We start from the raw sequence: 15,608 nt of genomic DNA on the forward strand, positions 1-15,608 counted from the left end.
ATGAGCCATAACTCTCGTAAAGTCTAGTCTTGAGATATCCCATAATTCTCTTAAATCCTTAAAGGGATAGTTCAACATTGTGGCAATTGGCCCATTGCCATAATCCCTATAGTCATAGCAGTAGGTTCGTTACCTTTAATTGTCGGTGCAAGCTGTTTTTAGAACGGCGGAGCAGAGCCGTGAGCTGCTCAGAGCTACGCTACGGAGGCTCATGGGATTTTTTGGTTTCCCTCATCAAACTCATCAAATACACAATCCAACAACTCCACAACGCTCTGGTGGACAAGTTGTGACCTGCACATTCACCACGCTATGAGATAATAACACAACGTTACCAGACAGAGTTGTTTTAGAGGGAAATGCAGAGACTGCTTGATGAAAAACTGTCCCTGAAGGCAACGCGCATCAGCGGTTTTGCATGATAACGTGTGAAGGATGTTCAAAAAAATGTGTGTGTGTGTGTTTGTGTGTGTGTGCGCCCTCTCAGGCCACGACCAGGAGCTGACCCACTGCTGCACACACCCCACCCAGCGTCTGGTGGTCACCTCGTCCAGAGACACCACCTTCAGACTGTGGGACTTCAGAGACCCGTCCATCCACTCTGTCAACGTGTTCCAGGGACACACCGAGTCAGTCACACACACACACACACACACACACACTTATACATACACACACACACAGACACACACACACACACACACACACACTTATACACACACACACACACACACACACAGACTGCGCTGTGTGAACGCAACTTCTTGTCTCAGCCCGTGTCCTCTGTCTCTCCTCCTGCAGCACGGTGACGTCGGCCGTCTTCACGGTGGGAGACAACGTCGTCTCCGGCAGCGACGATCGAACCGTCAAAGTGTGGGACCTGAAGAACATGAGGTCGCCCATAGCAACCATCCGCACGGACTCGGCCGTCAACAGGTCAGTATGCACGAGACGCTGCTCCAACTCCTCGTTTACTGAAACAATTTTAACTTTGTTCTTGTGAAGTTGTACATTTTAAAACGTTTCTGAACTTCACAGTGGATTATTATTATTGTTAGTATTAATATATTATGATGATGATGATGATGATGACTCATGGTTGAACTTCCTGCCGTTCAGGATCAGCGTGTCGGTGAACCAGAGGATCATCGCTCTTCCTCACGACAATCGGCAGGTCCGGCTGTTCGACATGTCGGGGGTGCGACTGGCTCGACTCCCACGGAGCAACAGACAGGTCAGTGACAGGAGGAGGAGGAGGAGGAGGAGGAGGAGGAGGAGGAGCTGCTTCATCAGTCTGTCTACTCCGTCTGTGGCATTTTCTTCTGTATTTTATTTCTCTCGCCTGGTCTCCTTTTGTTGTTTTAGGATGACAATATTAACTAGAAAATTTCCTCTGGGGAAATTTTGAAAGGCCCACGGGCAGGGTATAAAATTAACTTTTTAGGTCAAAAATTTTACCGGCCAAAAATTTTACCGGCCAAAATATGTTTTCACCGGCCACTTAACTGCTCACAACACAAAGTCATTAAAATCAGCAGTGTCTTCCCCAGTGCATTATAGTTAGGCAGCTGCCTTAACAACACACACCTGCCTCCTAAACTAAATTGTTGCAATAAATATATAAAAAAATAGGTTTAGATTAGCTGATGGAATGACAACTGACATTAGCCTACATAAATAGGCTTTCAGAGGAAGATATAGTGATGTGAGTTTTGAAACTTAGCCTACATTTAATTCAGACTGAATAAGTGGTGTGAACAGAGGTTTTTTTTTTTTTAATGTAGCCTAGATTGCCTACTGTTCATCCTACAGTAGCCTATAGAAGGATGCAATTTTCTTTTGAAATATCAAACAAAGAGAACTATCATGGACTGTGGAAGTTTGAATAGCCATACAGAAATTATCATGACGTGAATCATATGTTGCGGTGTAAAAAAAAAAAAGACCGTTGATTCGGTGGAAAGGCTTTACGGGCGGGGGTAGGCTATACTTTATGGCCCAGAGTGTCACTGACACTGTCGAGCCCAGTGTTTGAATTTCTGCCACTCTCGTCTGTGAGATCAAAACACAGAGTTTCACCGGTTTCACCTGATCACGGGCAGAGTCGGCACCTCTTCACAGGATTGCGAGTGGGGTGATGCTGCATTCAAGTGAACTCGGAAATACGAGACAAACGCGGTCCCGTATTGATGCAAAACAGGACGCGGTTATTTAATCTGCAGATACGGGATCATTCCATATTGTCGGGGACATGTGGTAACCCTGCTAACCCTACCCCTCACCATCGTGATGTGTCGTCACATAAACAACGTTACCACAAACTAAGGTCGCTCGCTTCTGACCGCCTCCTCTGAATGAGCGACTGAACGCGAACGTTACAGCAGAAAACTTGATACATTTTCTTAAATGTTGAATCACTGGAGGATAACGAGGGACAACTCTGACACTCGGAAAAAACAGTCAGTACATCTCCTGTAGCTGTAAACTGTTCGTTTCACTGTTCAGCATTTATGATGACAATTATATAGTGAAGTTGGCATATTCAAGCTGCCAGCCAATGGCGAGTGGCCTAATAATTTTACTCGCCAAATCATATTTTTACCCGCATTTGGCGAGTGGCGGGTGCTAATTTTAAACCCTGCCCACGGGGCTACTGCCGGTTTTGCCATCTCTGTCAACATGGGAATCAAACCCACGATCTTAAGGTCAAGACAGAGCTGATCAGACAGACACATGATCATCTTTCTATAAGCACTGATATGGAGGAGCTGTAACCACATTAGGTTACCTGTGTGTGTTAGAGTGTGGGAGAGGAGTGCGCGCTTCCGCGCGCATTTGTATGTTACCTGTGTGTGTGTGTGTGTGTGTGTCTGTAACTGTAATCACATGAAGGTGTGTGTGTGTGTGTGTGTGTGTGTGTGTGTGTGTGTGTGTGTGTGTGTGTGTGTGTGTGTGTGTGTGTGTGTGTGTGTGTGTGTGTGTGTGTGTGACTGTAATCACATGAAGCTGGCTCTAGAGTCTGTGTGTGTGTGTGTGTGTGTGTGTAACTGTAATCACATGAAGGTGTGTGTGTGTGTGTGTGTGTGTGTGACTGACTTGACACATAGTTAGTTAGTAGCTGCATCCTGTGTCAGTCTGATTTAGCTGTGTCTGTGTTTATAAACATTTAAACGAGCACCAGGTGGATTGTTTATGAAGTTAACGAGCTCTGGCCTGAGATCAGACATTACCACGGCAACTCGAGGTGGTTACCATGGCGATAGGGCCCCCCCATGCTGAGGCAGACAGAAACGTGGAGAAAAAGAGTGATTTTCTGCCTCTGCACCGGTCTCGCAAAAGGCTTAGCGTGACAAAACGGTAACTCCTATCAGAACAAAACACAGATCAACGCTGCTCTAAGGACTTCCTGAAAAATGTGGTACGATTTGGTGTTTCTACAGTAAATATAGATGTTTGTTAAACTCCGATGATTGGTCTTTTTCGCTCTTTTTTTTCCATCCGTCCCATTGACTTCAATGCAAAATTTTGCGCAGTTTTTTAAAATTAGTAGTGCCCGGTGCGATGGCCCGTGGCCCTAATTCTCTAGTGGTGTCATATGGACGCAGAAAGAGATAAACGATCAGAAAAAGAAAGGAAAATAAAAAACGGAAAATAAATTCCACATATTTGTTGGGAACAGAAAATGAATATAAGCTTTTTCTTGGATGCTATATAACCGTTGTTTGAGGCCTTTGGGTTCAACGGGAAACAGAATAAGATCAAGGTCAAGGTTACATTTGTTTCTTTATCATTCAATCAAACAGAGTAGGTTTTGTAATCAAGAATTAGATTTGAGAGCAAAAGTATCAATGTTGGAATCAAAAAAATGTTTAATTGCAAGTTAAAAATTATTGATTGAAAAAAAAAATGCAAATAAAAAGGTTTTTTTTATGAGTCAAAACTTGAACCTGGTGGGGCGGAGTTTAGCTCAGTTGGTAGAGCACCCGCCCCATGTGTTGAGGCTATAGTCCTCGCTGCAGGCGGCCCCGGTTCGAGTCCCGCGTCGGACGGCCCTATCCTGCATGTCATTCCCCCCATCTCTGCCTCCCATTTCCTGTCACACTCTCAACTGTCCTATCGAATAAAGGCATGAAAAGCCAAAAAATATATACTAAAAAAAAAAAAAAAACTTGAACCTGGTGGGCTTTTTGACTCACAGATGAAAAAAAAGAGACTTGCAAACAAAACTTTTGCATTTGCATTTCTTAAGTTCAAACAAAACTTAAACAAAACTTTTGCATTTGCATTTCTTAATCAATCATTTTTCACTTGCAATAAAATAAAAATGTATACTTTTGCTCTCAAATCTTTTTTTTTTTTATTGCAAAACCTACTCTGTTTGATGTAATAATAAAGAAACAAATGTAACTCTGTACGCTTGTATTTATTGGTATTTATTTATTTGCACCATAATAAAAGACAATTACAAAAAACAGAAATGAAACAATAATAGTAAGTGCGGGAGAGGTTAAAAAACCCTATATGGGCTTATAAAAAGCACCTCCCCAAGAAATATACATACATTCAGAAGAGAGAGAGAGCAAGAGAGAGCAATACAAGTGCCATTTTATAGCACACACTCAAAGAAGTCAGAAATAAAAACATGGGTGTGTATAAATATAAAATAATTGTATTTAACTGAGTGAGTGTATGAGCACCCGCCTCCGGGTGAAATATGGAGCAGAGCTCGTCTGAAAGGCTGAAATATCCTGGTTTCGATTAAAAAGAAAAGAATGAAGTCGCTCTCCGCCGCCATCGTGTACAACGGCGTCGACTTCAGAGGGTTAACAACAGTTGCCGTGTGTGTGTGTGTTTCAGGGTCACCGGCGCATGGTGTGCTGCTCGGCCTGGTGTGAAGACAACACCTCCTGCAACCTGTTCACCTGCGGCTTCGACCGCCAGGCCATCGGCTGGAACATCAACATCCCCGCGCTGCTGCAGGAGAAATGACCTGCACCTCCTCCTGCTCCTGCTCCTCCTGCTCCTGCTCCTCCTCCTGTCACCGGACACACTGAGGCTCAGCACGCCGTCGCCGTCGACGACCCGCCGTGTAGTGTACAGTTTGGTTTCACTCGGTTTTTGTCTGTGAAAAGTTTATAGTTTATAACAGCGACGTAAAAACATCAGGAGGTCAGTGTTCGATACTCGACGGGAACAGGACGCGTCGTTCTGTCTGTCCACTGCCAAAACACACACACAACACAAAAACACAAAAACACAGCAACAACGCACACAGCATAGCTGCAAAAAAAAAAAGAAAAAAGCACAACAAACTACAACCACTAGTTTTATAGGATGAGTTTCTCCTGGTCTGTGAACGCTGCTGCGCCGTGTCGATGGTGAACGTTGGTGCAAACAGGCGCTCCAACTCTAGCGCTGCCATGATTAAATAGTCTTTTAAAACTTTACTTTTTACTGGTTTTGGTAATAACTTGACAGCTCACACACTCTTTAAACCAGAGTTCATTCAGTTATATCAGTTGAGCTGTTTTCAGATGATTTTTCCTGAATGAATTTATCCTTTTGTCTCCGTGTGAGCGCGTAATGCACCTTTAAAAACAGAATAAACCAGAAAAAGAAAGAACCAGTAGCTGTTACAATTTTTTTTTTTTTTTTTAGAATAAAGATCTTTGCAGCTTCTGTGCTCAGGTCGAGTGTGGGAATGAGTGAACAGCTGAAACCTGCTGGATGTTTAGGCTCCTGACTTTTAAGATTGTTGAAGCACAAAACCCCAAAAAACTGGTTTCTCTTTTCTGTTGAGCTGAGACCTGAGGACTCTGTGTTGGACAGATCCACTGTGCTGCTGCTGCTGCTGCTGCTGTAGTAGTTGTTGTCAGGGTTGAATTTAGAGCTGTCACTCACTCACACTGCAAAAACTCAAAATCTTTCCAAGAATATTGTCTCATTTCTTGTCAAAATGTCTCATTTCTAGTCAAAACTAATCTCTTTCCACTTGTTTTTAGATCATTTTCACTTGTTTCAACCTAATTTTCACTTGAAAAAATCTGCCGGTGAAAGGAAGTTTTTTTTGTGCTTGTAATAAGAAAGAAAAACTTGCTCCACTATCAGATTTTTCTACTTATTTCAAGTGAAAATTAGCTTGAAAGAAGTAAAAAGTGTCTAAAAACAAGCTACTTTTTATGTGATGAGTCTTATTTTAGGTACTGTATAATTAGATTTGTTTTGACTAGAAATGACATTTTGCATAGAAATAGGAAATCCGACTGTTTCCAGCTCAGACTGAAGGAGGAAGATGAGCCTGTCGTTCTATTTAAACCTAAAACTGTTGAAGACGATTAATAAACCAAACTCCCAGAATTCAGTGCAGCGACCACAGGGCAGTTAAAGTGTGTGTGTGTGTGTGTGTGTGTGTGTGTGAGTGTAGTGATTATGATTATAATAACTAGATGAAGTTAAATTCATCTGCACTGATGTTTTTTCTTTACAGCAAAAGAAAACTGAACATTTACTGATTCATGTCGTTGTTGTGTCTGTGCTGCGTCTGGCGCCCAGGTGACACTTCCTGTTCGTCGTCTCCACTGTGGTGCGTTCAGGTGACGCTCTGGGTTTAAACACACTGCAGCAGTGTGTTTAAACCCAGAGCGTCACCTGAACAGCAGTCTGCTCTCTCTCGTTTAATGAAGCACAAATAAAATTCACACGCACACAAAAGAAAAACAGGATCGGTTCAAATCCAGCATCTTTAAAAAAGTGTCGTACAGGAAGTGATGATGAAACATTTCCTCTGTTGCACACGGACCGGATGTGATTGTAACATAAAACACAAAACAAAAAAAACAGACTGTTCTTCGTCAGTAATCGCAGCGCCCTTTAGTCGTCAGTGTTGTGGGGATTCAGTCGGTGTCGTATCTGTTATGGTGCTTGTTTTTTTCTTAAAACGAGTCAAATCCCTGAGGAGAGTCGTGATGCGTTCGCTGTCACGTTGCTTTAGCTTCGCCACTGTCACGAAAACGCTCAGCCAAAGCTGCATTCAAGTGTGTGAGTGTGTGTGTGTGTGTTTGAGGGTATTTCCCAATGTTACAGTAGGGAGTGTGTGTGTATATTGATATGAACATGTGACGTGTTCAGTGTTTTAACGCAGCCGTCGTCCTGCTGTCGTACGTTAACGTGTGTTTTACCACAAAAAAAAAACACACAGTTCGATCGATAACTGATCAATAACATGACGAACATTTCTTTTTTTCTCTGGTGGATAATTATCCACAGTTTCAATGTTTTATTTTGTTTTGTTTGGTAACACTTAACCGCTGCCTATTTAAATGTGTCTGTAACCATGGAGACGCCTCAGAAACACAACGTTTTGAGACCAATTCTGATGTTCGCGGGTGTAAAAAAAACAAAAAAAAAACGCTGTCACTTTGAATACTCTGAACTGTTTGTGAAAAGGCACATGTGAAGTGTGAACCTCCTAATACTTTAACAACATAACATTTGTATGATATTAATTGTAATATATGAAATAAAGCAGCCGATCGATCGATCGGGCTGCACAGTGTAATTTAGCTGCAGCAGTTTTATTATTATTATTATTAGCCTTTATAACTTGATGACATGTTCCTGCATTTCATTTTTTTTTTTTGTAAATTCATTTTATTGCTTCAGTGGGTGAAGATGTCACTTTATTTGTAAAAGTTTTATATTCACACACAAAAAAAAGTTATATTTGTTCATTTAAACCAGGGATGGTGTTTGTTTCTACATGGAACTAAACTGCAAGTTTTTTTATTGGGCTAATTATCAAGAGTAGTTTTTATTTATATTAGTTTATAAGGAGTGAATTCTGATTTAAAAATAGGCGCACTGGCTTTAACTTCCTGTTAAGAAAATAAAAGTCTGTAGTAAAAGATGATTTTAGCAGGAATGGCAGCAGAGAGCGGGATCGACTCATCCTTGGTTTAAAATAAATGAAGAAACAAAGTGTGTGTGTGTGTGTGTGATGTGCGTGCGTGAGATGTAATATTCTTTTCTTTCTGACAGTTTCACTGCACTCGGCTGCATTTGCATTTTCTTCTACCAGCACTGAGCCACTCCGTCACCGTCGCCACGTCCATAATCCACTGAATGTTGACGTTTAACTCTTCACGCTGTCGATCACAGTGAGAAGAACAGGTCACATGATCATCGTCATCTCAGATGTGCCGTCTTGAAGCCTTGTAAAACCTGTGGCTCCGTGGTGTGAACAGTGTTGACGTGTGTGTGTGTGTGATCTCAGTTGGTTGATGTAGAGCAACAAACACCACAGCTCAGTTCTCAGAAAAAAAGAAACTACCGGTAGAAAAAAAAACCTGTTGGATCGACTTGACCGCGGTTTTTGTTGGATTTATAGCTGTGTACTGAGGAACAAGCATCTCCTGCTTGTGAAATCAAAATAAAACGTTTGTGCTGTTTGAACGTTTCCCTGTCGAGTGTTTTTCCTGTTATTCCTCTTCTATGTGCTGGTATGTTATACTGGATAAACACACACGCATCAATTAACACAAATAAGTTCATTTATTTGCAGTGATAAAAATAGTCATGGCCAATATAAACTACATACATTCTGCATCCCTAATTATAATAATAATAGTAATAATAAAAGTTTCACATAGCGTTTTTAACACCACTTGCTTTCAGTAGAAATACTCTGTTACATTCTTCATCCCAGAAAACGTATCTAGAAATAAAACACAAAGAGACGAGTGGCTACAAAAATATGGCAAAAACTTTCTAAAATAACAACCTTTGGGATATTTGTGATTAAATTCATCCTTTTTTAGGAAATTAAAGCAGATATCAGTGGAATGTTTTTGTTAATGTAAGTCCTAAATAGTCCTATTTTCCGTCAGCAATCACTTACATGAAGTATTTCAGCCTAAACACGAGTCTCTCCGTCACTCTGCTCTGCTGTAACCCGAGGAGAAAATTTTCCTTGTGGGATACAAGTGTTATCCAATGAGGGGAGAGAACGGCATGAAGGGCTGTGTGTGCAGCCAAGGGATGCGCGTGAATGTGGTGACGTAGCACGAGGACCAATTGATGCCTGACAAGGGCGGGGGCTGCTAACTCATGGTGCGTTCAAGGAAACTCGTACTTTGTGTTTTTCCTTCCTGTGAAGTCATACCAGTTCGATCTGGTACGAGTTCACGGGTCGGAAGTTACGAGTGGCCGTTATAGGGAACTTTCACAGACAACAGGACGGTAAAAACACGAGCTACGGGTTACCTGGAACGCTACCAAGTCGTAGTTGTGACTTGAAGCTGTAACTTACGGTTTCAAAAGCCTGCCTTGAACACAGCATTAGCCGAAACGGCCGTGCCACTGATATCTGCTTTAAGGGATAAAAACTGACAGAAAATGACAACAAAAACAGCATAAATCTGGATTCCACATGTTGTAATGCACACAGTCGTCCTCTAGGTGGCGGCATGTCTTCACACTCCTGAGCTCAATAAACGTCAGCTCTTTACAACACTGCTAAAAATGAATTAACATCATCAAATATACATAAAACAACAGAACAAACTTTTTTTTAAAGGAAAACAAACACAAAACGATTGAAGAATCTGCTCACACAGTGTTTTTGTGTTGGTTTTAGATTTTAGATAAAATGTCCTCCTATGTGACAAAAACTAGGTTTGTGTGTGTTTCTGTTCTATGGTACTTTAGAGGACCAACACTGGTTTACACCTCATGAGGACCCTCTGGTCTCTCCTCATTCTACAAAGGGTTAAAACTGGAAATGAAGGGCTCTGTATTGTGTAAGTGGAAATACCTCACAGACAGGTATGTAAATACAAAACTTTAACACACAAGATAAAAAAAAAAGGGATGTCCAACAACTCCATTCATACTTATTCAGTAAGAAAAAAAAAGACCCTTGACCCTCCATTCACATTAATTACAACAAATCTAGTTTTTCCTCTTAGGTTACGCAGCTTTCATGAAAATATTTATATAAATACTGATTTTAGACCCTTTTTACCTTCAATGGTAAGTTGTTTCAAATAGTATGCGCTACATGTTTATAGGCTACGTAATCATAAATCATCTAATTTGTGCCAACGCACTTTTTTTTTAAACCTTAATTTTCACGTCCAACTTCAAATGTGCAGCTGCTTTGCAAGATTTCTCCACAAGTTTTTTTCTTCAACACCATATATTGCTTAGTTTAACCTGTGTGTAATTGTGTGTTTCCATTAGAAATAGATCACAAGTCAGATTTTCTGAGTTCCTAGTCGGCTACATCGTCAGAATCGCCCTCTTAAACTGGTATAACCCTGAGCTCACAATCCAAGATGGCCGCTCCGTGAATAAAAGCTTAAATTCACACTGTTAATCAGACTCTTATGCTGTGTTCAAGACAAGTCAGAACCCAGATCTTTCCGACCTCCTACTTGAAAAAGTGCAATCGAACGCCACATCAATTCGGAACTCCCACTTGACGAAGTCGGATAAAAAAATTCTACCCTGACTTCTTTGAGAATCAGTTGTCTGACGTCACACCACTATATGCGTCAATGGTAAAACATAAATCAAAATGCAGTGAAATGCCAAAATACATTAAAACGTTGTTTTTTAGTCATTTTTGTGCCCTTTGTGATGTTTTCATACCTTTTGTGAGGCACTTTGAATGAAAAGTTTGCTCCAGTCCGCCATGTTTTTAGTTATTGTGGCGCGGTGCGTCTCGAACGCTTTGAAGTTGGAACTCAAAAGTTTTCAACTGGGAGAACCAAGTTGTCTCGAACGCAGCATTCGTCTTCTTTTTGTGTCATTAAATCAGTCCTAGCAACAGTATTGTGCAACCGCTACTTTAGATATGTTATGTTGCTTTCACACACAATCTATCATAGTACCTAGCGTGTTATTGCTGTTGTTGTTATCAGCTGCTATTAGCTAACATTGCTAACAACAACAAAAGGGTTGATTTTCACTTTTTTGGATATGACGTCATTACCAACTCCTAATTTCCGACTTTCCGAGGAAAATGGAACGAACCATTTCTCCATTGAGTCAGGGCGCTAGCTAAGTGGTTACAGTGACGAGGTTTGCCAACATTTAAGCTAGCGGGAGAAGCTAGCATTAGCCTCCAGAGGTGCAGAATTTAAGCTATTTAAGCAGGTTACTCACTAAGATAAGAAATCTACTCAGTTTTTGCCTAAATCTGATTTTGTTCGTTTGCTTTGTGCTCATTTGCATAATAATAATTCGTAGCCTACTCTGTCTGCCCATTTTCACACTGTTAATAATTTATTTTGAACTTTATTCCACATGTAGCCTACTCTCAAAATAAAAATACATGAGCTTCACTCTGCTGCTCCATATTCAGTTGGGTTTCAATGACCCGGTTGTGGAGGTTTTCTGATCCACGTTCCCAAACCTCCAACCTGCAGAGCGCCGGTGAACTGCTGCAGCGCCCTCTGGTAGCACCCGGCCGCCATTTTGGCGCCATAGTACGTCTCCGCTGTGATTCCTGCGCCCGATATCTGACCGTTCAACTGAAAAAAGGACAGAAACAGATGAGAAGGGTGGACATTATTTAACAGGCAAAACAAAACTTCCATCTGCTGAGCTGTTCATTTTACACAGCAGATATTTTACAGGTAAACTAGATGTAAGTCATCATCGTCATTATAATCAGTCATTAAAGGGAGACATATTTTGCCCCTTTTCCACAAATTAAAATAGTTCCCAGATGTCTTAAAGACATGCTTCGGTCAAAATACCCCAAGGATCAAACATCACAGCTCTTTTCATCCTCTCTAAACAGCCCTGTTCAGAACGGCTGGTTTCAGTGCCTGTCCCTTTAAATGCAAATGAACCACTGCTCACCAGGCCCCGCCCCCTCTAAAGGTACCTGTACTCACAGGTAGGGGTGGTATTATGCAAATTCGAAAACTAATGACATCATTGTCAGACAACCGAGGGAATAACTCGTAAAACAACATGGATTTCAACCTCAGGTGCCTGAAAATTACAGATTTTTTTTTGTCAATTCTCACATTTTGGGGGCCAGAAGGCAAGACAAACACCAAAATATATGTTAAAGAGCCTTCAAAAAGTTACATTTCCATAATATGTCCCCTTTAAAGATGTCTTCATTAAAGATGGTTGAAGAAGGCCTCTGCAGAGCTGTTGAGTTTTGACACTAAATGACTGTTTTAATGTTGGCCTACTCATATTTAAGACGACTGTTTGAAACCAGTCATAACCAATCGGTCGTCCTGTGTCCAACGGTTCAAAGTGTGGGCAGAAAAATGAGAAGCATCACACATATTATGTTTTGTGTTTAACATAACAAGGAGCTTTGTTTTCCATTTCTACTGTGCAGCTCTTCCCTTCATGTTTAACTTCTAACTCATTATTTCTGCAGATCTCTCTGTCTTTGTCTCTGTTTCCGCTCTTGCTCAACATTTTCATCTCTAAATGTTTTTGCGTCGTCTCTTTCATGTGATATTAAGAGCAGCTTCTCTAACAATGATTCCAGCTGCTTCTGTAAATAATTACCACTCTGTCTGCCACCATCAAATTTTAAATTTTGCCCAGCACAACTCTCTCAGCATTCATATTTTAACCTCACAGTGGAATTGAAACCTCGCTTTTAAAAGCCATTGTTATAACGTGACGGTGTCTGATGACGATGTGATCGTACTCGCGTGACGATGAATTAACATCTCAACTTATTGTTTTCTTCCATCACTAAAGAGTTATGACACTTATAATACGTGCACTTGAAATCTAGCTGAGTGCACGACTAATGCTTCACGAGTCCTCCAACTGTTTATTTAATTTATTTTTTTGTATTATTCAAAAATTCAAACCAGCCAACCAGAAACAAGTTGCAGGAAGTAAAGTCACAGTCTCTGTGTCGCCACTGAAAGAAGTCCAGGAGGGTTTTTTGCAGAACATTATGATGTCACAGTGAAGTTGACCTTTGAGCCTTTGAGTTAAATTGTGTTTTATTTATGGTGCATTACATTTACGTTGGAAGTTGGAGGTCAGAATGAATCAATGTCACACTTTCCGGTTGAAAAACTAACATGGAAGTCGGAAAGATGGACGGTTAATAAAAATACGAATGAAAATAAAACTATTTCATACTTGTAAATGTTGATTTCAGTGCAAACAATTTATAAAGTTTTTGGTTTTTTTTTAAAGCTGCACAAACTTACAACAGAAACAAGTAACATGCACAAAAACAAACGGGCCATTAGCCATTAGCCACTGCTAGCCACTGTCGGAGGTTTTTACACAAACAGAGTAGGAAAATGTCCAGGAATAAGAACTGAGCAGTGCTATGTACATGTCTGACTTTAATGTGAAACAGCTACCAGAGAAATAAAGTAAACAGCAAAATTACAGCCTGTTTGTTCACTGCTGTATATGCGAACGCAGCCATCTTTAATTCTCATGTTGGGGTTTGTGCAATTCGTCTTCAAGGGGCGTTCAAGATTAAAACTCTAACTCAGAGCTCAGAAATTCTGACTTTTGGGTAAAACCTGAACACATCGTTAGTGACTTATATGTGTGTGAGGTCACAAGGTGCCAGAGGTGATTGAACTCCCTCCTAATGTTCAAGATATAATGTGTTATACGCAGTGTTGCGCAAGTTACTGAAAAATACTAACTAGTTACAGTTACTAGTTACTTCATTTTAAAAGTAACTCAGTAACTGAATTACTTAAAACAAAAAGTAATACGTTACTGAGAAAGTAACTTTTTCGTTACTTTAAAACGTTTTTTTTTTGTTTTTTTTCCAATGCTCCCACTAAATAAAGGTTGATTGAATAGGCTTTATGCACAGCTCCACTACTTCCTTTTTTTTTTATCATCATCATCATCATGCTACATGATGTCAGCAAGTAGCTACAGCAGCATGACCTAACAGAACTGCAAAAAAATCTTGAGGATACGTCTTAACCGAGTTACATTCAAGAACCTGCATGTTTTCAGTGACGGAAAGTAAATTCATTTTTTTTGATCGATCAGCTGTGTTTACCCAGAGCGGTCGATCAGCTGTGTTTACCGTTTTATAGAGGTGGATTTGAGTCCGTCTGTCGCACTCCAACCGCTGCTGCTCGGGTGAAGTGGGTGCTTGTGTGTCTCGCTGTGACCCTCGAGCTGTGTCCCAGGGGCTGCACTGGCACACAGCTGATCGGTCTCGGATGCTGCGTTAGCTACGTTACCTTAGCTCGCCGTCATGCCCTGACCTGAGGCAGCTGACGTGTGGCCGAAACCACCTTGCGTTTCATTCAACCAAACTAACGCGCCACTTCACATTCTCAGTAACGGCAACGGCGTCGTAACGATGGGAAAAGTAATTAATTAGATTACTCGTTACTGAAAAATATAACGCTGTTATACTCTAACGCCGTTATTACCAACACTGGTTATACGTGTCTGTTACTGAAACATAACAATCTTCTAATACAGAATTAATCTTTATTATTCAGCGCAGCGGCTCAGGACGATCTGACCGTCCTGAGGCTTGGCTGGTGAAGTTCAGTTTTAGTGTTTTAGTAAACAAACCGGGTGGAGGTCTGATGGAGACCCCGAGGCATCACGTGATGAAGCTGGAGAGGTTTTTCCTCCTCTGACCCACCTGCTGCTGCAGCTTCGCCCAGCGGACGAACAGCGAGCTCCTGCAGAGCCTCGACGGCCGCCCGCCGCCCGTGCTCCTCCCCGTGGAGCTGCTGATCTCCTCCACGTCGCCGCCTCCGTCTCCGTCGCCACAGCTCCAGTTCACGCTGACGTTCGGGGCCTTTCCCGCCGGGCGGACGTCCACGCTGCTCAGACCTGACGGAGAAAAACCACAGGGAGGCGTTAGTCACTCTGACATCACACTGAGGTCAGCCCACGGTCGTTTAAACCTGACGAAACATTTGTTTTGAGATTCTGTCATTAAAGGAGCATTATCGCAAATTATAATTCTTTGTTCGGCCACTAGATGGGGCCGGTGATGCAGCGTATCTGAAGTAAACATCCTACATAGCATGCCGTTCAGGAGCGGCCGGGCCGGCTTGTCTCATATCAAAAAGAAATTCTGCATTTGCTCCACAGACACTACACTGTTGGCTATATTTTGTATACATATAGTTACGGCTCCCCTCGACCTATTTATTGCATATTTCAGTTTTTTTTTATTGCTATTACTGCTGTATTTGCGATAATGCTCCTTTAAAGGTCCAGTGTGTAATAATTAACAGGGTTTATTGACAAAATCTGAATATATTTGTATATAGTGTATAATCGCTATAAAAGAAAATTTGTTTTCGTAGCCTTATAATTATTCTTTTATATATACATATAGGCCATCAGACTTTATAATACATATGTAGCTTCCAGACCTGGGCAGTCTAGCTGACCATATTTTTAATGAATGATTGCTGTGTATGTGCCTGGAGTATTTATCTGTCTATTTTTATATTGTGTATTTGCTCTTTTATTGTTGTGTGCTGTTGGGACAAACAAATTTCCCTCCTTCGGGATTAATAAAGTTAATTCAATTCAATTCAATTCAATATAACAAACTAGATTCAGAATGCTAGATATCACGGTTTTATCTCCATTTT

The 15,608-nt window shown here is 41.2% G+C and overlaps 2 protein-coding genes across 6 annotated transcripts in view; one reads left to right on the forward strand and one right to left on the reverse strand.

Annotated features, from left to right (window-relative positions):
- Positions 1–6,027, forward strand: part of LOC146969887 (WD repeat-containing protein 37) — a 22,086-nt gene extending 16,059 nt beyond the window's left edge. For 2 of the 5 annotated variants that reach the window (XM_085805455.1, XM_085805459.1), the window contains 4 exons: positions 488–629; positions 802–936; positions 1,120–1,234; positions 4,858–6,027. In XM_085805455.1, the coding sequence (XP_085661581.1) occupies positions 488–629; positions 802–936; positions 1,120–1,234; positions 4,858–4,989 (524 nt within the window). In that variant the 3' untranslated portion in view covers positions 4,990–6,027. The remainder of the gene's footprint in view (positions 1–487; positions 630–801; positions 937–1,119; positions 1,235–4,857) is intronic. The other 3 variants (XM_085805457.1, XM_085805458.1, XM_085805454.1) reach the window with 3 other exon arrangements.
- A 5,265-nt stretch (positions 6,028–11,292) lies between these two features.
- Positions 11,293–15,608, reverse strand: part of LOC146969888 (inactive double-stranded RNA-specific editase B2-like) — a 74,027-nt gene continuing 69,711 nt past the window's right edge. The window contains exons 10-11 of the mRNA XM_085805438.1: positions 14,639–14,832; positions 11,293–11,534 (exon numbers count right to left, since the gene is read on the reverse strand). Coding sequence (XP_085661564.1) covers positions 11,373–11,534; positions 14,639–14,832 — 356 coding nt within the window. The 3' untranslated portion in view covers positions 11,293–11,372. The remainder of the gene's footprint in view (positions 11,535–14,638; positions 14,833–15,608) is intronic.

This window comes from Trachurus japonicus, chromosome 17, assembly GCF_045865225.1.
Source record: "Trachurus japonicus isolate A0001 chromosome 17, Traja_1.0".
NCBI lineage: Eukaryota > Metazoa > Chordata > Actinopteri > Carangiformes > Carangidae > Trachurus > Trachurus japonicus.